The following is a 22,319-nucleotide window of genomic DNA, read 5'->3' on the forward strand; positions in this document are numbered from 1 at the left end:
GTTTGATTTCACCATGATAAATTTTAGAATATACTAGTGAAGCAGCCACATTAGTGCCCATTTGCGGTAAATAGCAAACACATCACCTAGCAATAGCAGCAGCTACTGCCATATATTGAGCAGTTTCTATTTCCCAAGCCATGTTACTAAATACTCTACAATATATGCATCATCGTATTTAATCTCTAGAATAATTCTAAAAAGTAGGTATCACAATGTTGATAATTATTTTTGCCTCTTTTTAAATACATTAAAATATAACCCTTTTCAAGGCATTTGACAATACTTCACTAAGTTATTTTTATATCCCCAAAAGATGTGGAAAAATAATCTGGCAGAAAGATTAAAATAATATATAATAACTAGGGCTAGAATTCAAGTCCTTCCTGTTTTTCCCAATCTCATTCTAGTGACAAGAATACAAAAAGAGTCAAAAATATAGTGGTGCTCTATAAATTTGTTATTATCTAAATATGACTGTGGGTCAAATAATGTTCCTAATAATACAGACACTAAACAGAGTAAAAATCTGATATAGTCAGCTTATGATATAAATATCAGTCATGCTCTGTCACTGTCATATTTTCCTTCTGTACGGTTTTCTAAAAAAGATGATGACAGATAAGAGATCAACAATCCATGGCATATACGATAATAACCTACATTTATGCCACTTCAAGCCTCAGCCTACTCTTATAAGCAGTTGCTAGAGAGCATTCATGTTTATGTTCATTCTGGCATAAACTACAGGCTCACCTCCATAGTCTTAAGCTTCCAGAAGCCATCCATGGCACCACAGTATCCTTTTTTTCTTTTTTTTTGTCCTTCCCATTCCTGTCTCCTTGGCATACTAATCTTTTGATAGGTTGATGCCATAACCTTTGTGATTGCTGCTCCCCTAAATACTGCCAAATCCTGGAATAGAACTCATTCAATTCACTTTATAAAAAGGTTGTTCATTTAAAGGAAACTTGTTGTAAACCTATGCTAAACTAGCTAGCTCCTTTAGTATATTTTTAATAATTCAATTGATAAATGTGATTTATAATAAACATTTCAGGTATATTCCACTTGTATGAAACATTCTAAATTGAGACAAGTATACCTCTTGTAACTGCATAAGCCTGCTCTGTCAGGCATAGTTCGTTACAGAGTTTGATCAATCTTTGAGCTCTAAAAAGTCTTTTACATAAACAAGTTATTTGCATAAGTATTTTATTAGAGATATATACGCCTATGAGTACTATAATCTTAATGACCATATTTCTATTTATTTCATTAATGGTAAATGTAATTTTCACAATAGTTAGACTAATCAAGAGAATATCTCCAAATAACTAGAACTAACCCCATACTCAAAGAAGGGAAACATTTAGGAATTGATTTGCTATATTTTACTCCATAATCTTCTGATATTCAAAAGACTTGGGACTTCCCTGGTGGTGCAGTGGTTAAGAATCCACCTGCCAATGCAGGAGACACAGGTTCAAGCCCTGGTCCGGGAAGATCCCACATGCCGCAGAGCAACTAAGCCCATGCGCCACAACTACTGAGCCTGCACTCTAGAGCCCACGAGCCACAACTTACTGAAGCCCGCACACCTAGAGCCCGTGCTCTGCAACAAGAGAAGCCACTGCAATGAGAGGCCCGCGCACTGCAAAGAAGAGTAGCCCCCACTCGCCACAACTAGAGAAAGTCCATGCACAGCAACGAAGACCCAACATAGCCATTAATTAATTAATTAAAAAGGAAAAGAAAATGCGAAGCACTTTATGTGACATCTCCAGAAAAATAGATTTTTCACAGAAATTCACTAGCAATTACTGAGTATCTACTATTATGTCAGGACCTGTACTGGGCATAGGTATTCAGTGAAACACAGGATTCTTGCATATAGTTGCTATATTTTTGCACTATTCCCTGGTATTTCCAGATTCAACACAACAGTACAAATCTTAGTGTAGTTCTAAGCATATAGTAAGTGCTTAATATATACTTACTTAACTGATATTAAAATACCAAGATTCTCTTAAGACTAATAATTTTAGGTGATCCTACTATTTACCCACCTGCCCTTATACTCTGGGGTTAGCAGACAGCAATACATACCAAAGCAAAAAATAAGGATTTCCATATTCTTGATGAAGATACACAGGAGGAATGGAGGGAGAACATGCTTTTATGTTATTAACAATAGAATACATTTTTCTATCAACTGGCAACATATAAGAATAATAAACAATACATGTTAAAGGAGTAACTAAATTTAGCATGTTGACTTTTGAAATCAGAAAATGTTTAAACTGCCAAAGTACCCTATAGTAAGTATTAACTGAACTCTATGATAATAATCGTTAATTTATATTCATTATTTTTTTATATTACCTGAGCCAGAAAGAACTTTCTTCATATTTATTCTGCTTGTAGGTTTCTATTCCAAAGCTATAACAGAGAATATGAAGATATCCGCTCTACAATATTAAAAAAAAAAAACAAGATACGTCAGATTCATGATTCTCTTAACGTTAAAAAAATCTATAGCATTTCAGAGTCTTTAAGACATACTTAGTGTTCTGTACATCAAAATAACCCACTCATCCTTATCAAAACCTCTCAATTTATATAAAGAGGAACTAAAAAATATTCAGGGTGTGGCATTAGTTACCTATGGAAAGGTAATACAATACATTACTAAAAGGTCCTTTGTAACAGGAAATGGGAAAACTAATCATTGCCCAGCAAAAGAGCAGGCTAAAAATGCCTCTGTAGGTTGCCAGATTCAGTAAAAGGCGTTAGAAAAGAGTATATTCAAAGAAAACAAAATCACCACTGAGGGGGGCAAAAAAATGAATGAATACCTTTCAAAATTAAGACAACTTTAAAAAACGTGAAATGTGTCCAAAGCACTATCTAGTCATAAGACTTTAGAAAGTTAATTTAATGGATCTCTTGATAACAACAAAAATTTTCTTTACATAAATTACCACTGAGATGAAGGTAGGAACAAGTATGTGAATGATGCCATAGGAAAATACTCTTACAGATTAATCAGCATCTCAGTCGCTGTGTGAATGTCATATCATACAGAATTTTCATTCATCAAAATACTGGGAAATGGCATAAAAGAAAAAAAACTTAATTCTAATAATTTACCCAAATATCCCATCACTATTTATAGAAACCATCTATCCAGAAACTGATTATATCCATATAAAGGAGTCCTTTATAAGTTTAACCTGAGTAAGACTACAGAAGCAGATCCTCAATTAAGAATCCAAGATCTGAGGGAAGTTATTCATAAGTAATGTGTAAAGAGCTGTCTTGCTTCAAAAAAGTTTCCCTTTGAATTACAGTACAGTACATTCAGAAAGCAGAAGTTCAATATGCATGCCTGAGCACATCAGACCTACTGCATATTTGAATCTAAAATAAAGAACAGTCTTGGTAATGTGGGTCTGGCAAGAATCCAGAAGTATTTAAATGCATTCTCAACATTTCAGCAGAAAAATTTCAGCAGAAAAAGCTTAACTCATTACATGCCCCAGATCCCATAGGTTCACACAGGGCTACACCAGTTATGTAGCTATACTGGAATAATGCAGCTTATACCCACTTGCTGTAGAGAGGCTTGCAACTAACTTACACAGAGAAAAATGGAAAGTAAAACTTTTGATGAACATTTAAATGTACTGAGTGTTTATTCAATTTCCTCAGTGTTTTTTTTTCTTCCCTCACAATCCCTTCAAGTGTACTTACATTATATACTACTTCCTAAGGGAGAAAAGAATACAAAACAATAAACTTATAAGACCAAAGCTACAAAATACTAAGATATCTTTCAAGAGACCTGCACAATATTTTCAATGTAATGACCGAAAAAAAATCTTTTAACTACCAGTACTGCTCCATTCACTCATTCATTTATATATTCAATGATTAATATTTACTAAGCATGTCTTATCTATTAGGTACTATGTTAGGCCTTAGAGACATATAAGTGAACAAAGCAGACAAAAATCTCTGTCCTCATGAAATATTTCTAATGGGGTATTTAGTACTAAGATTTATACAAATATCTCTTTAAAAAATACGTTCCTGGCCTTCCATGGAGTGGTAACATCTCGTTTTGCAAGTAATACACAGTGGCAAAAAAACACAAAGAAAGTAGATCTGTAAGTCTGTTGTATATTGGTCATATAGAAACGGACGTATGGGACCAGAACTCATGGAATCTCTAGAAACTCCAGCCACTGCTACATCTACTGGCCCAGAAATAAAAGATCCAACCGAATACCTAATTTACAATGCCACGATGAGACTATATAGATGATTTTTAAAACTCAGTTAGATACTGCAGCTGAAAATGAGTTTGATCACTAACTTCTGAGTTCAGTATGAGGCTTCTTAAAAAAATATTTATTTATTTATTTATTAGGCTGTGCTGGGTCTTAGCTACAGCACGCGGGATCTTCGTTGAGGTGTGCAGGACCTTTAGTTATGGCATGTGGGATCTTTTAGTTGCGGCATGCGGGCTCTTAGTTGTGGCATGAGGTATCTATTGATAGTTCCCTGACCAGGGATTGAACCCGTGCCCGCTGCATTGGGAGCACGGAATCTTAACCACTGGACCACCAGGGAAGTCCCCTTTTTATTTTTAATTAACTAGATAATTTCATTTTCTGTGAATTACTTTATAAATTAGGTTCTTAAAATTCAGAAAAAGCAAACCTATTATTTTTTTAGTTCCAAGTTATTTTTCTTTGTGATTTTGCTGTCTTTTAAACATTTATAGATCATGTATTTTTACATTTTGTTCAATTATAATTGTGTAACAATAACTGAATGATAATTGCCTGCCTTTCTTCCTTAATGGCTTTAAGACGTTTACCTTCCAATCCTCCCTTACTCAGGTTTCTCTAATCCTCAGATGTCTCAGTAATAATAAACAACAGGTCATTCGTTATTTCTCCTGGTGCTCTAAGATACAATTTTCCAAACACTTTATTTCTCTGCCTCTAAACAATACAGCATTACCTTCTGCCATCATGTCAACACCTTAAGTAATTCCTAATCTAGTTTTGGGATACAGGAAGGATGTCTCAGAAATAAGAGAGTTGGCTTATTTAATTCATTAATTCTTTTTAAGTGAATAACACTACAGTTAGCTCTTCTCCAACCTTTATCCGATCATTTCCTCTCATTATAAGATTTCTTGCCCTGGATTTTCAGGTCTTGTCTAAACCTTAAGCCCATCAAAAGCACACTAAATAATTTCATTGACCTTTAGAATGAAAATCATGAGTTTTCTAACAGTATAGTTTTATCAATCACCTTCTAAACAATATACAAACTCTCAACTCTGAACTTCAAGGTCCTTTACTGGTAGCCCCATCCTAACGAAGGCATAGTTAATAATTACTTTTCTGTTACATATCCTTGATCCTCTAATTCAGTCCTTTCCCCTCTCTTTACATTTGCTTTTCCCTTTATCATCTCTAACTCTGTGCAAGATACCAAATGTTTTCTTTCCCTAAACACCAGCTATGAGTCTCCTTTCATATCTTTCAATATGCAATTCAATGTCCATTTACTCTACAAAGCATATTAAAGAAAGGTGTCCGTCCTCTAGTAATTTATAATGTGAAATAGATAGCAACAGAGCTAGAGACAAAAGAAAGAGATGGTAAAAACATGCAAATGCAAACAATCCAAGAAACTTTACAGATGAAATTATTAGAATTAATAAAAGAGTTCAGAGAAGTTGCTGGATATTAAATAAACATTTAAAAGCAACTGCTTTGAAATGCAACCAATGACAAATAAAAATGTAAACTCTAAGATATCACTTACGACAGCAAGTTGACTGAAATATCTTTATACAGAAAATTACAAAACTATGTTGAAATACATTAAAGACGACTATATAAATTAGGACATATCACATTCATTGATAAGAAGACTCAACATTATAAACACAGTGATACCCTCCAAATTAATTATAAATCAAATGCCATTTCAATCAAAATTTCAATAGTTTTTCACCAAACTTGACAAGGTGACTCTATAAGGAATATAGAAGAGTAAAAGGCCCAGAACAGCTAAAACAACATTGAAGAAGAATAAAGTAAAAGGACTTATGCTATCAAGACTATACTGAGTTAAATAATGCCCTCCTCCCAAAATTCATGTCCATCTGGAACCAGTGAACTTTACCTTATTTGGAAATAGGGTCTTTGCAGTATAATCAAGGTGAGGTAATACTGGATTAGGGTGCATCCTAAATCCATCATGACTGTCCTTACAAAAACAGAACTCAAAAATAATATAGATAAAATGTAATTCTAAAAATGTTCATCTAACCCACAGGAAGGTGGGAAAAAGTAGACAGGAAACAAAAAGCAGAGAAAACAAACAAAAAAGCCAGCATCACATTCCTGTTAAAGATGTCAGACTGAGCACACACAACTACCTCTGCTGTCTCCTAACACCCCAGTAAAATGATAGTAAAAGAAGAAAAGTTTTTAATTGTGGTAAAAAGCATGTAACGAAATGTACCATCTTAACCATTTTTAAGTGTAGAATTTAGTAGTGTTAACTATATTCATATTGTTGTGCAAGAGATCTCCAGAACTTTTTCATCTTGTAAAACTGAAACTCTTTACCCATTGAACAATAACCCTTCATTTGCCCCTCCCTAAACCACTGGCAATCACCATTCTACTTTGTTTCTGTGAGTTTGACTACTTTAAATACCTCATATAGCTTACCATTCCCCCTCCCCATATCCTCAAATCCATTCTCTAGTAGGTCTGTGTCTTTATTCCTGTCTTACCCCTAAGCTGTGACAAAGCGAGAGAGAGGCATGGACATATATACACTACCAAACATAAGGTAGATAGCTAGTGAGAAGCAGCTGCATAGCACAGCTTTCAACAAACTTGAAAGTAAGATCAATAGAAATTATTCAGTTTGAGGAGCAGAAAGAAAAAGGAATGAAGAACAATGAACAGAGCCTGAGACCCATGAGACAACAACAATGTATGTAAAATCAGAGTCCCTGAAGGAGAGAAGACAGAAAAAAGCAGAAAGAATACTCAAAGAAATATTGGCCCAAAACTTCCACATTTGATAAAAAGATACAAATCTGCAAGTCCAAGAAGCTAAACAAATTTTAAATAGAATAAACACAAAGATATCCAGGACTTCCCTGGTGGCTCAGTGGTTAAGAATCCACCTGCTAGGGCTTCCCTGATGGCGCAGTGGTTGAGAGTCCACCGGCCGATGCAGGGGATGCAGGTTCGTGCTCCATTCCAGGAGGATCCCACATGCCGCAGAGCGGCTGGGCCTGTGAGCCATGGCCACTGAACCTGCGCATCCGGAGCCTGTGCTCCGCAACGGGAAGGGCCACAACAGTGAGAGGCCCATGTACCGCAAAAAAAAAAAAGAGAAAGAATCTGCCTGCCAATGCAGGGGACTCGGGTTCAAGCCCTGGTCCGGGAAGATCCCACATGCCGCAGAGCAACTAAGCCCATGCGTCACAACTACTGAGCCTGTGCTCTAGAGCCTGCAAGCCACAACTACTGAGCCCACGTGCCACAACTACTGAAGCCCTTGCGCCTAGAGCCCGTGTTCTACAACAAGAGAAGCCACCACAATGAGAAGCCCACGCACCACAATGAAGAGTAGCCCCTGCTCGCCGCAACTAGAGAAAGTCCACACGCAGCAATGAAGACCCAACGCAGCCAAAATTAAATAAATAAATTTATTAAAAACAAACAACAAAAAAAGATACCCACACTGAGACACATTATAATCAAACCATCAGAAGACAAAGAATCTTGAAGGCAACAAGCAAGATGCACTTAGTCATGTACAAGGGATCCTCAAACTTCAGCTGATTTCCCATACAAGCCAGAACGCAGTGAAATGACATATTTAAAGTGATGAAAAAACAACTTTCAACCAAAATTTCTCTATGTGGCAAAACTATCCTTTCAGAAATGAAGGAGAAATTAAGACATTCTCATATACACAAAAGTTGAGAGTTTGTCTCTAGTAGACCTGTTCTACAATGCTAAATAGAATTTTTCAGGCTGAAATAAAAGCATGCTAGGTAGTAATGCAAATAAATACAAATAAGAGTAAAGGTAACTAGGTAAATATAAAAGTCATAGTTATTGCATTTTTGGTTCATAACTCCTCTTTTTTTTTTTCTATACGATTTAAAGGAAAAATACACTTAAAAATAAGCATAGGGCTTCCCTGGTGGCTCAGCGGTTGAGAGTCCGCCTGCCGATGCAGGGGACACAGGTTCGTGCCCCGGTCCGGGAAGATTCCCACATGCCGTGGAGCAGCTGGGCCCATGAGCCATGGCCGCTGAGCCTGCGCGTCTGGAGCCTGTGCTCCACAACGGGAGAGGCCACAACAGTGAGAGACCCGCATACCGCAAAAAAAAAAAGTATAAGTCTATGCTAATGGGCACATAATATACAAATATGTAATTTGTAAATGGAGATGTATAGCAGCAGACTTTTTGTATAATGTTGAAGCTAATAGGTATTGATTCAAACTGGATTCTTACAAGTTTATGACGTTAATTATATTTTTCAGAATAACCAATAAGAAAGTAACTGAAACATATGGTGAAAAAGGTATGAGAAGGAAATCAAAATGGAATACTAGATAAAAGCAATTAAACAAAAAAGAAGGTAGTAGTGGAGGGAATGAGGAAGAAAAAGATATAAGACACATATATAGATATATAGAAAACAAACAGGAAAATGGCAGAAGACCTTTCTTATCAGTAATTACATGTAATTTAACTCTCCAATTAAAAGGCAGAGATTGGCAGATTGGCTAAATTTTTTTTTTAAAACACATCATGATCAAACTATATGCTGGTTACAAAATCTCAGTTTACATCCAAAGACAAAAATAGATTGAAAGTGAAAACATGAAAAAAAGATATTCTAAGCAAATAGGAACCAAAAGAGAGCTGAGTGCCTATACTAATATCAAACAAAATAGACTTTAAGTCAAAAATTGTTACAAAAGACAAAGAACATTACATATTGAAAAAAGGGTAAATTTATCAAGAAAATATAACAATTATAAACATATATACACCTAACAACAGACCCCTAAAATATATGCAGCTAAAACTGACACAAGTGAAAGGACAAACAGTTCTACAATTACAGTTGGAGATATCAACACCTCACTTTCAATCATGTACAAAGCCAGACAAAAGATCAAAAAGGAAATAGAAGACTTGAACAATACTATAAACCACCTAGACTTAATAAACATATACAGAACACTCAACCCCAAACCAGCACAATACTCATTCTCCTCAGGTACACATGGAACATTCTCCAGGACAGACCATATGTTATGCCACAAGTCTCAATAAATTTTACAACACTGAAATCATACAAAGCATCTTTTCCTACCACAATGGAATAAAACTTGAAAACTGGAAAATTCAAAAATATGTGTAAATTAAACAACAAACTCTTAAACAACCAATGGGTCAAAGAAGAAATCACAAACGAAATTAGAAAATATGTAGAGATGAATGCAAATAAAAACACAACATACTAAAACTTACGGGATTCAGCAAAGGCAATGCTCAGAAGGAAATTTATAGCTATATACACCTACATTAAAAAAACAGATCTTACAAAACTATAATTCAAAAAAGATACATAAACCCCTATGTTCACAGCACTATTCACAATAGCCAAGAGATGGAAGCAACCTAAATGTCCATCAAAAGATGAATGGATAAAGATGTGGTGTATATATAAAGGAATATTAATTACTCAGCCACAAAAAATAATGAAATAATTCCATTTGCAAAAACATGGATGGACCTAGAGATTCTCATACTAAGTGAAGTCAGAAAGAGAAAGACAAACACCATATGATATCACTTATATGCAGAATCTAAAATACAACACAAGTGAACTTATCTATGAAACAGAAACAGACTCACAGACATAGAGAACAGACTTGTGGTTGTCAAGGGGGAGGGGGTTGGGGGAGGGATGGATTGGGAATTTGGAATTAGGAGATGCAAACTAGTATATATAGAATGGATAAACAACAGTCCTACTGTATAGCACAGGGAACTATATTCAGTATCCTGTGATAAACCATAATGGAAAAGAGTATGAAAAAGAATTATGTATAACTGAGTCACTTTGCTGTACAGCAGAAATTAACACAACACTGTAAATCAACTATACTTCAATAAAATAAATTTTAAAAATAAAGATCTCAAATCAACACGTAGGAAAAGAAGAGCAAACTAAACCAAAAGCTAGCAGAAGGAAGAAAATAATAAAAAAATGGAGATAAATAAAACAGAGAAAAGAAAATCAATAGAATTAATCAAACCAAAAGTTTGTTATTTGGAAGATCAATAAAACTGACAAACCTTTAGCTAGACTAACAAAAAAAGAAGTTTCTAAAAAGAATTACTAAAATCATAAATGAAAGTGGGAATATTTCTATGGACCTTACAGAAATAAAAAGGATTATAAGAAATTACCATGAACATAGTATGCCAAGAAGTAAGATAACCTAGATGGACAACTCCTAGAAACATATAAACTACCAAAACTGATTCAAGAAGAAACAGAAAATCTGAACAGATTTATAACAAGAGATTGAATCAGGTATCAAAAAACTCCTCTGAAAAAAGTCCAGGACCAAATGGATTCCCTGGTGAGTTTTATCCATCAATTAAAGAAGATTTAACACCAATCTTTCTAAAACTCTTCCAAAAAAATACAATATGAGGGAACCCTTCCTAACTCATGCCATGAAGCCAACATTGCCCTAATCCCAAAGCCACATAAAGATATCACAAAATAAGGAAACTACAATGTCCTTTATGAATACAGATGCAAAATCTTCAACAAAATACAGTAAGTCCCCTACATACAAACGAGTTCCATTCCGACAGCGTATTCATAAGTCTAATTTGTTCATAAGTCCAACAAAGTTAGCCAAGTAACACAATCGGATATATAGTACTCTACTGTAATAGGTTTATAGTACTTTTTTACACAAATAATGCATAAAAAACACACACAAAGAAATTTTTAATCTTACAGTACAGTACCTTGAAAAGTAGAGTAGTACAACAGCTGGCATACAGGGGTTGGCACTGAGTGAAGTGAACAGGAGAGGAGGCGGGAGATGGTAGAGCTGAAGGATCATCAGCAATAGGTGACGGAGGGCAAGCTGCAATTTCACTCATGCCTGATGCTGGTGGCACAGGTTCTGGTTCCTTGCTGGATTCAATTCTATCTACTCTCTTGAAAAAACGGTCCAGTGATGTCTGGGTAGTAGCTCTTTTTTTCTCGTCATAGGTGACACCATACCACTGGATTGCTTTCTGAACGGCTGCTACAACCTTCGCGCACTGTTCTACATTTGGTCCTATGCCTCAAAAACTAACAGTGCCTCCTCAAATAAAGAAAATCCGCTGCCATTTCCTGCATCGTGAATCTCTTCAGTACTTCAGTTACTTCTTCCTCTTGTCTCTCTTCGTCCTTTCTCTGGGTCTCCAATTCCATCAGGTCTTCATTAGTAAGCTCCTCGTGTTGCACAGCAAGGAGTTCAGTGCAGTCGTCCTCTTGCACATCTAGCTCCAGCTTCTCGCTGAGGGTCACTAAGTTGCTGAAGACCTCTTTGGACTCCTCATCTACCTTCTCAAATCCACAAAAATCGTGAACAAACTGCAGCCAAAGGTTCTTCCAAACCCCATTCATGGTGACAGCCGTAACCTCACAAAAAGTAAAGTCAATGTTTTTTATGGCCTTGTAGATATTATCATCCTTCCGAAATTGCTGCAAAGTTGTTCCTGATTCGTCACTAACCTTTACTGTCTGATGAAAAGTGTGACGTAAATAACATTTCTTGAAAGTCGCTATAAATCCCTGGTCCATAGGCTGGATGAGCAATGTATTCAGTAGTATTTGGTGGCAGATGCACTACTCTGACGTTGGGATGAAAGTCGTCCATGAATGGGGGATGGCCTGGAGCACTGTCGAGCAGCAAAAGAATGTTGAATGGGATGTCCTTCTCCAAGCAATATTTCTCTACCTCCAGGATAAAGTGGTGGAAAAACCAGTCCTGGAAAATGGCCTGTGTAATCAGGCTTTGGGGTTACTCTTCCACACAACAGGAAGAGAGCCCTTGGCTATGCTTTTAAGGGCTCTTGGGTTCTCTGAATGATAAACTAAGGGAGGCTTCAGCTTCAGATTGCCAGAAGCATTGCCAACAAACAACAGAGTTAGCCTATTTTGCTGCTTTATAGCCGGGCATCAACTTTTCTTTCTTACTGATGTAACTTTGGTCTGGCATCCTCTTCCAGTACAGTCCTATCTCATCCACATTAAAAACCTGCTCAGGTAAATACGTGCCTTCATCAATAATTTCTCAAAGCGTTTCAGGAAATTCCCAGGCAGCTACCATATCTGCACTCGCTGCCTCACCACTTACTTTTACGTTGTGAAGGCTGGCTCTAGCCTTGAACCGATGAAACCACCCATGGCTGGCGTTAAAAGATGCTCCCTCTGATTCTTCGCCATGTTTCTTTCTCAAGTCTTTTAGGTTTCTCTTGAAGGCTTTTAGCTTTCTCTTGAATCAGCATTAAACTGAGGAGGACTTGACGCTGATGCTGATGCTGATCCTGCATCCACACACTGAGAAGTTTCTCCATCTCCTCCATCACTTTTCCACACTTCTTCGATATTATTGTCGACATCATTGGCACAGCAGACCTCACATGTTCCATGATCTTGTCCTTGTTCTCTAGAATCGTGCCGATGGTTGAATGACTCATGTTATAATAACGAGCAACGTCTACCATCTTTTCGCCTTGCTCCACTCTCTCAATTATTTTCACTTTTGTTTCCATCATTATCGCTTGGCGCTTCTTAGCAGTACCAGCTACATCACCGCTGCTTTTACGTTTGCTTCCAGACATCCTGGGCTTGAAATAAAGTTACTGTACTACTATGCTCTATACAGTAATGTACATTAAAGCACAAAAAAGCACAACCACTTGTAGAGGACGCATGCACAGACAATGTACACCAGACACGTGAACTAACTTACATGACTGGACATGCAAACACACGTTCGCATCTTTGAAAGTTCTAAACTTGAAGGTTCGTATGTAGGGGACTTACTGTACTAGCTAATAGAATCCTGGAATACACAAAAAGGATTAATTTATACATCATGTCCAAGTGGAATTTATCCCAGGAATACAAAGGTGGTCCAACATAAGAAAATAAATCAATGTACCACACCACATTAATAGGATGAAAGAAAAAAAAAACACATGATAGCTCAACTGACACGGAAAAATGCATTTAACAATAACCCGGCACTCTTCCATGAAAAAAAACTCTAAACAAACTAGAAATAAAAGAGAACTTCAAAAAAAAAAAGAGAACTTCATCCATCTAATAAAGGGCATTTGTGAAAAACCCTCAGCTAACATAATACTCAATGATAAAAGACCGAAAACTTTCCCCTTAAGATGAAGAACGAGGATGCCTGCCTTCACCACTTCATTCAACATTGTACTGGAAGTTCTAACTGGAGGAATTAGACAAGGAAAACAAATAAAAGGCCTCCAGATTAGAAAGGAAGAAGTAAAATTATCTCTTATTCACATATGACATGATCTCAAATGTAGAAAATACTGAGGAATACACACAAGCTAAGTGCACACACACACACATTCTTACTAGAATAAGTGAATTTAGCACAGTTGCAGGATACAAAATCAACACACAAAAATCAGTTATATTTCTATATGTTAGTAACGAACAACTTGAAAAGGAAAGTAAGAGAACAATTCCATTTACGACACCATCAAAAAGATTAAAATACTTAGGAATAAATTTAATCAAGAAGGTACGAGACTTGTACACTGAAAACTATAAAATATTGCTGAAAGAAACTAAAGAAAACATAAATAAATGTGAGGACATCCCATGTTCCTGGAATGGGAAAATTAACATTGTTAAGATGGCAATACTCCCCAAAGTGATCTACAGATTCAATGGAATCCCTATCGAAATCCCAATAACCTTTTTTTGCAAAAATAGAAAAGCCAATCCTCTAACTGAGATGGAATTGCAATGAACCCTGAATAGTCAAAATAATCTTGAAAAAGAAAAACAATTTGGAAGTCTCAAACATCTGTTTTTCAGATGTACAATACAACAAAGCTACAGCAATTGAAACAATAATGGTACTGTATATAACAGGGAACTCTACTCAGTATTCTGTAATAACCGATATGGAAAAAGAAACTGAAAAAGAATGGATATATGTAGAGGTACAACTGAATCACTTTGCTTCACACGTAAAACTAACACTATATTGTAAATCAACTATTTCAATATAAAATAAAATTTTAAAAATAAGTAAAATAAAAAAATTTAAAACACCAGTATGGTACTGGCATAATGAAAAGACACAGAGACCAATGGAATAGAACTGAGAACACAGAAATAAACTCTGACATCTAAGGTCAATTGATTTTTTGACAAAAGTGCCAAAACCAATTAAGAGAAAAATTACTCTCTTCAACAAATGATAAACTGGATTTCTACATGAATTTGGACCCCTACCTAACACCATATACAAAAATTAAGTCAAAATGAGTCAAAGATTCTTACCATTTTAACTGCTAAAACTATAAAAAAAAATCTTAGGAGAAAACACATGGGTAAACGATCATAACCTTGAATTTGGCAGTGGAATCCTAGATCTGACACCCCAAAGCACAAGCAACGGAAGAAAAAGTGAATAAGTTGGATTTCATCAAAATTTAAAACTTTTGGGGCTTCCCTGGTGGCGCAGTGGTTAAGAATCTGCCTGCCGATGCAGGGGACACGGGTTTGAGCCCTGGTCTGGGAAGATCCCACATGCCACAGAGCAGCTAAGCCCGTGCACCACAACTACTAAGCCTGCGCTCTAAAGCCCGTGCTATGCAACAAGAGAAGCCACCACAATGAGAAGCCCAGGCACCGCAACGAAGAGTAGCCCCCATTCTCCGCAACTAGAGAAAGCCCACGCACAGCAACGAAGACCCAATGCAGCCAAAAATAAATAAATTAAATAAATTTTAAAAAAAGAAAAGCATTAAAAAAACTTTAAAAAATTTTAAACTTTTGTACGTGAAAGGATACTATCAAGAGAATGAATATACAACACAGAATATACAGAAAATATCTGCAAATCATACGATATATCTGACACAGGTGTAGGAGCCAAAATACTACAACTCAGTCACCAAAAGATAATCCAATTTAAAAATGGGCAAATGGTAATTCCCTGGCAGTCCAGTGGTCAGGACTCCACGCTTCCATTGCACACTTCCATTGCAGGGAGGACAGGTTTAATCTCTGTTCGGGGAACTAAGATCCTGCAAGCTATGCGGTGCAGTCAAAATTTTTTTTAATTAAAAAAAAATTTTTTAATGCACAGACTTGAACACACATTCCTCCAAAGAACAGAAAATGGCCATACAAATGGTGAACATTTGTACAAGCACATGAAAAGATGTTCAACATTAAGTCATTCAACATTAAGTCATTAAGGAAATGCAAATCAAGATACCACTTCACACGCACTACGATGGCTTTAATTTTAAAAGTCGGAAAATAAGAAGCATTGGTGACGAAATGGAGAAATTGGAACCCTCATACATTGTTGATGGTAATGTAAAGTGGTATATATAGCCAAAGTGGAAAACAATTTGACACTTCATCAAAAAGTTGAACACAGAATTATCATATGACCCAGCAATTCCAGTCCTAGGTATATATCTAAAAAAATTGAAAACAGGTACTCAGATACTTGTATTCAAATGTTCATAACTGCAATATTCACAATAGTCAAAAGGTGGAAACAACTCAGATGTCCATCAACCAATGATGGATAAAGAAACTGTGGTATATCCATACAATGGAATATCATTCAGTCACAAATTAAATCCACAGATATAGAAAGCAGATTGGTGTTTCCAACAGTATGGGATTTTACTTTGGGGTGCTAAAAATGTTTTGTAACTAGATAGAAGTGATGGTAGCATAACATTTTAAAGGTACTAAAAGAAGAGGGGTGTGGGACAGGTAATTTTGAAACATGAATTGTAGAATTATTTTTCTCTTTAAACTATGTACATATATACACTGATAAAAAATTAAAATTATGCATAAAAAGTAGGCATAAAAAGTAAACCAGGGCTTCCCTGGTGGCGCAGTGGTTGAGAGTCCGCCTGCCGATGCAGGGGACAGGGGTTCGTGCCCCGGTCCGGGAAGATCCCACATGCCGCGGAGCAGCTGGGCCCGTGAGCCATGGCCGCTGAGCCTGCGTGTCAGGAGCCTGTGCTCCGCAACGGGAGAGGCCACAACAGTGAGAGGCCCGCATACCGCAAAAATTAAAAAAAAAAGGAGTTAACCATATACATTTAAAAATAACAATGATAGCCTGAATTAAAAATAAACATCGATATTTGTTGGAAGCATTAATGTTCTAATGGCTACATAAAGAGCCTCACTGCAGCCAAGAACATAAACAAGTCTGACCAGGCTTTCCATATGCTATAGGTATTTAGTTAAAAAGTATATAACTCACTTAACATTTAATGGAACATGCCATTACAAAGATTCCAGTAAGTCATATTTAAGGCTCAAATGATTCTGAGTTTGTAATGAAGTTGATACCCTTAAGTGAGTTAACGCTCTCCCAGATACACGAAGCAGTGGGTGGGAAGGGTCAGAGAATGCAATCATATCCCACTAGCCACAACAGGCAGAAAACTGAATTTTACTTTCAGAGGAGTAATTCATTTGTGTGCTATAAGATTAGATTTTACTATGGAAGGAGAGACGTACACAATCTTACACATATGTTTCAAATATTTGGCTATAAAATGGTAAGTTTAAGTAGGCAAGAGAATAAAATCACGGTAATAAAGTCCAGGCAGCCTAGACTTCACTTAAAAGCTTTGTGCCCCTACAGAATAGCAATGAAATCTAGCTGAATCTTGAATTAATTACTTCGAAGGGTTCCAGAGGCCCACTGGCCATTTTCCTTGTGTAAATGAAACTTTCATAATGAATTAGAACTCTACACTGAAAATAAATTCTAGAGCAAGCTAAGAATAGAAATGAAAGATAAAAGCAAGTCGAACACACAAATCAACTAATGAAAATAAAATTCTGATTAAAGTTTCAAACTTTGAGGAGAAATAGTTAAATAAGTAAACAACCCTGTTAAGAGATTTCTGCCATTAAAAATGCACACATAGGGCTTCCCTGGTGGCGCAGTGGTTGAGAGTCCGCCTGCCAATGCAGGGGACACAGGTTCGTGCCCCGGTCCGGGAAGATCCCACATGCCGCGGAGCGGCTGGGCCCGTGAGCCATGGCCGCTGAGCCTGCGCGTCCAGAGCCTGTGCTCCACAACGGGAGAGGCCACAACAGTGAGAGGCCCGCAAATCGAAAAAAAAAAAAAAAAAAAATGCACACACAGACACATACATTCTAGGATCTGGCCCAGGGCTTCTCTAAATCAAGAAGTAGGAATTTTTGTACTGAAGGGACACTTGTGAACTTGTTGTCATGCAATCATTTTACAGATGAGGACAATGATTTTCAGAGCAGTGAAGTATCTTACCACTGGCCACACTAGTAAGTAGCCCCTTCTATAATATTCTACACAGATCATGAACCTTGTTTTGAGTAATTACAAGAGTCTCAAATATCAAAGAAAGTGTCTCTATGTTCTACTTACCAAGGTAAGTAAGTATATGCAAACTTTTAAATAAATGCTTAAATTACTAGAATTTTCTAACTCTCACAAAACGAAGTTCAGTTAAACAACATATCACTATGTCCCAATTAATCCAGTTAATTTTTCACTATGCACCTACATAAGCTATACACCAAACCAATTATTTCCAACCATTTCGCATGATTCTCAATGATTTTGCAACACTTCCATCAAGCTCCTAGAAGTGTTGTGTGGCATACATGTACTTTAAAATAGAAGCTAATTAAGTTTTACTTTAGAGTAGGTATTTTGGTTTTTGGTTTTTTAGAACTTCATAAAATCCTATTCTAAGGAATAGAGACATGTTGACATCAAGTCAGCCATGCCTCATACCCAGTTTCTGTGTATACTTTCTCTTCTCTGTAACATAATCACTTGACTTACAGGATTTTTGGAATTTATTTTTATAGCTCTATAATTTTCCAGAGGGAGAGAGACTCTGGCGACTGCGTGGTTTCCTTGATAAGATTCTAGCAGTATAAGAATGTATTGTTCATTCACCCAGGGGATGAGCATAGAGAGTCAGAGCCCAGTAACAGAGCACCTACATGGAGTAATGGCCAGGCATACGGTGTTGGACCAGGGTGAGGAGGATGTACACCCAGAATAAAGATTCAGAGCATGAACAGGGAGAGTAGGGCACCCTCACACTGGAGAGGGTGGCAGAGGGGATGGGAGACTGGTTACATACAGAGGGACTGATTAAATAAGCAAATATATTAAGGCTAATAGAAGCCAGGTTCCTCATTACTGGAGAAGACAATTAGAAACATGGAAAGGAAGAACACTAAGATGAATACTTTGGTGTTGGACTAGAATTGAAGGTATCATGGTTTTCAGTAGATTAGATAGATAGATAGATGATAGATAGATAGATGACAGATAAATATGGGTAGAAATGTGTGTATATATTACATATGTATATATTATATATAAATATATATGTATATAAACAAGTGTAAGTGTATATAATATGCTCAGTTCACTGAGAGGATCTGACAGCAGTGACACCCCAAAACAATAAGCACACCTAGTGCCCAGATTTTGGCTTCTGAATAACATTTTCCACCAAAAGGAACCAAGGCTCCTGAGAGAAAAAGAGTTAATTCCATGGCTTGAGCAGCAGAGTACAGGATGAGCGTGGAACATTTTAGTGAGCCAGAAAGGAAAGAAATGTTCACAAGTGATGGCAATATGTTAAAAAGACATAGAAGTCAGCTTAAAGGGGCTCCTAGTGGCCAAATCTGGGAAAATTTGAGTATCAAAATAAATGCAGTTACAGTTCTGAGTACGTAAGATGTAATAAACACATGCCACCCTTTCTCTCCCACTGAATGTTAACTATAAAACCTGAACTAACTTCATGGAGCTATTCAAAGTCTCGGAAGAGAAAAGAACAAAAAGCAGATAGGGGAAGAATACCAGAATTCAAAGCAACACCAACCTGGTAGTGAATTTACCATTCTTTTCCTCTGGTATACCCTAGTCTAAATTAATGCACAGCCAAAAACTAAGCAGTGAGCATTGTGCTTCAGACTGAGAAAGCATCTCTAGTTCTGGCTTGAGTTATTCAGAGAGAGTACAGAAATCCTGTTTTGGTTTTTATTTTTTCTTTCCTCCATTCTCTGTGACTCAGTCCCCAGGCAATTCCATGGTGGCAACAATGCAGCTAGGGGAAACCACAAGAATTGAAACTTTGAGGAGAGAAACCTTTCTCTCCGTTCAGGGAGCTTCAGTTCCAAGAGGATGGGGAAAAAACATTGCTTTTTTCCTCTCTGACTTCCCACTGGTTGGCCCCAGATGTAGTCTGACTGCAGATACGGAGAGTCACTGGCTGGAGGACTGAAAAGGGTAGCTCAAGGGAACCAGAAACTACTAAAAAGATGATGGAGAGAGGAGTCCAGAAAAGTAACACCATCATGTTGTTTATAAACAGCCTGAGCAAGCATGGATCTGATCCTGATTAGCATACCAAAGACTGTGAGAACTGAACTAAGGGACAGACATCCACTAGTACCAGACTGACCAATGAGTGTCCTGCACATGCAGGACAAATCTGAATAGCACTGCACAGGCTTTGAAAACTAAATTGATATTGGAACCACAGCCCCCAGAATTTGAAAACTGTGGCATGAATTTAACCAGGTTGATTGACAGCTAAAATAAAAACATCAACATTTCTATAAAATTTAGACAAGACCCAGAGGCTCATAACATAATATTCAAAATATCTAGACACAATAAAGAACTAATCTATGAAGACCTTAAAAATCTCAACTCACATGAAAAAAGACAATCAACAGAAGTTGACAATGAGATGACACAGAATTTGGAATTACCAAGTAAGAACTTTAAAGCAGCCATTATAAAACTGTTTGAACATGCAATTATGAACACTCTCAACAGAAACAGAAAAACAGAAACTCTCATCAAATAAACAGAACAGAGATCAGCAAACTGCAAGCTGTGGGCCAACGCAGACTATGAGCAAAAATTATTTTTACATTTTGAAAGATTGTTGAAAAAGAGTATGCAACATAGACTGTACGTGATTCACAAAGCCTAAAAGATACCTTGTCCTTTACAGAAAGTTTGCTAACACCTGAAATAGAAGCTATAAAGAACCAAATGGGAATGTTCAAACTGGAAAATATAATAAGCAAAATTAAAAAACAAAAAACCCAAACACCTCATTGGATGGACTCAGTAGCAGAATGGATGTGAAAAAGGAGAGACAGTAAACTTGAAAATAGATCAATATAAATTATCCAGTCTAAAAAGCAGACAGGAAAAAAGACTGAAAAAAAGGAGAACAGAGCATCAAGTACCTATAAGATTATAATTTAAAAAACCCTAAATTCCCAACCATTGGTGTCCCAGGCACTTGGCTGATATGTACATGAAAATGTACTCAACATCACTAATCATCAGGATATTGTAGATCAAAACCACAATGAGATATTACCTCACACCTTTTAGAATGGCAATTATCAAAAAGACAAGAGATAGCAAATGCTACTGAGGATGTGGAGAAAATGGAATCCTTGTAATGCAATGTAAATTGGTAAATTGGTACAGCCACTATGGAAAACACTATGGGTTCCTCAAAAAATTGAAAACATAACTACCACGTGATCCAACCAAAGGAACTGAAATCATAATCTCAAACTGATATCTGCACTGCCACGTTCACTGCAGCATTAGTCACAATGGCTAAGACATGGAAGCAACTTAAATGTCCACTAATGGAAGAATGGATAAAATGTGGTATAGGTATACACTGGAATATCATTCAGCCATAAAAAAAGAAGGAAAAACTGCCAGTTGTGACAGCACTGATGAACCTGGAGGACATTATGCTACATTAAAAAAGCAGGTGCAAAAGGACAAATATATTACATGATCTGACTTATATGAGGAATTTAAAATAGTCCAACTCATAGAAATAGAGTAAAATGGTAGCTTCCAGGGGTGGAGGAAGGAGAAAATGAGGAGATACTAGTCAAAAGGTACAAAGTTTCACTTATGCAAGATGAATAAGTCCTAGAGCTCTACTTTACAGCATATTGCCTGTGGTTAACAATACTGTATTGTATACTTAAAATTTTTCTAAGAGGGTAGATCTTATATTTAAATGTTCTTATAAAAATAATAATAAATGAAGAGGGTGGCAGGAAACTTTTGGAGGTAATTAATATGTTTGTGGCACAGATTGGTGGTGATGAATTCTCAGATGTATACTTACCTCTAAACTTGTCAAACTTTATATATTAATTATGCAGTTTTTGGTTTGTCAATCACACCTCAATAAAATTGTTTAAAAAAATGAAGCTCGGCAAATCCCTAACAGGATAAGTCCAAAAAATATCATGCTCAGACACACCATAAGCAAACTGCTGAAAACTAAAGACAAAGGAATAATCATGAAAACAAATAGAAAAACAATGCAGTTCTAATAAACGAACAATAAAACCACTATATCACAACTCTAATAGGTAAAAGTAAAAGGACTGACCATACCAAGTGTTGGTAAGGATGTAAAGTAACCTGCACTCTCATATGCTGCTGGTGGGAGCATAAAATGGTTCAACCTCTTTGGAAAACACTGTACTATCTTCATAAAATGTTAAACATACATCTAACATGTGACTCAGCCATTCCACTCCTACGATACCCAAGAGAAATAAAAACATATATCCAGACAGAAACTTATACTTGAATATTTAAAGCAGTTCTACTTGCATTAGATTTAAAAACAGCTAAAAACTGGCAATAATCTGCATATACATCAACAGGTGACTGGATAACCAAATTGTGGTATATCCATATAACAGAATTTTACTCTGCAATAAAAAAGAACAAACTATTGATATGAAAAAACACATGGATAAATCTCAAACTCATTATACTGAGTGAAAGAAGCCAAATCAAAAAAAGGATAGGGC

At 36.5% G+C, this 22,319-nt stretch overlaps 1 protein-coding gene across 1 annotated transcript in view; it reads right to left on the reverse strand.

Moving 5' to 3' along the window:
- The window catches only part of TEX11 (testis expressed 11), a 345,588-nt gene that overhangs the window by 231,517 nt on the left and 91,752 nt on the right, over positions 1-22,319 (reverse strand). Inside the window, exon 9 of the mRNA XM_033849819.2 lies at positions 2,386-2,471. Coding sequence (XP_033705710.1) covers positions 2,386-2,471 — 86 coding nt within the window. The remainder of the gene's footprint in view (positions 1-2,385; positions 2,472-22,319) is intronic.

Source organism: Tursiops truncatus, chromosome X (genome assembly GCF_011762595.2).
Source record: "Tursiops truncatus isolate mTurTru1 chromosome X, mTurTru1.mat.Y, whole genome shotgun sequence".
Taxonomy (NCBI): domain Eukaryota; kingdom Metazoa; phylum Chordata; class Mammalia; order Artiodactyla; family Delphinidae; genus Tursiops; species Tursiops truncatus.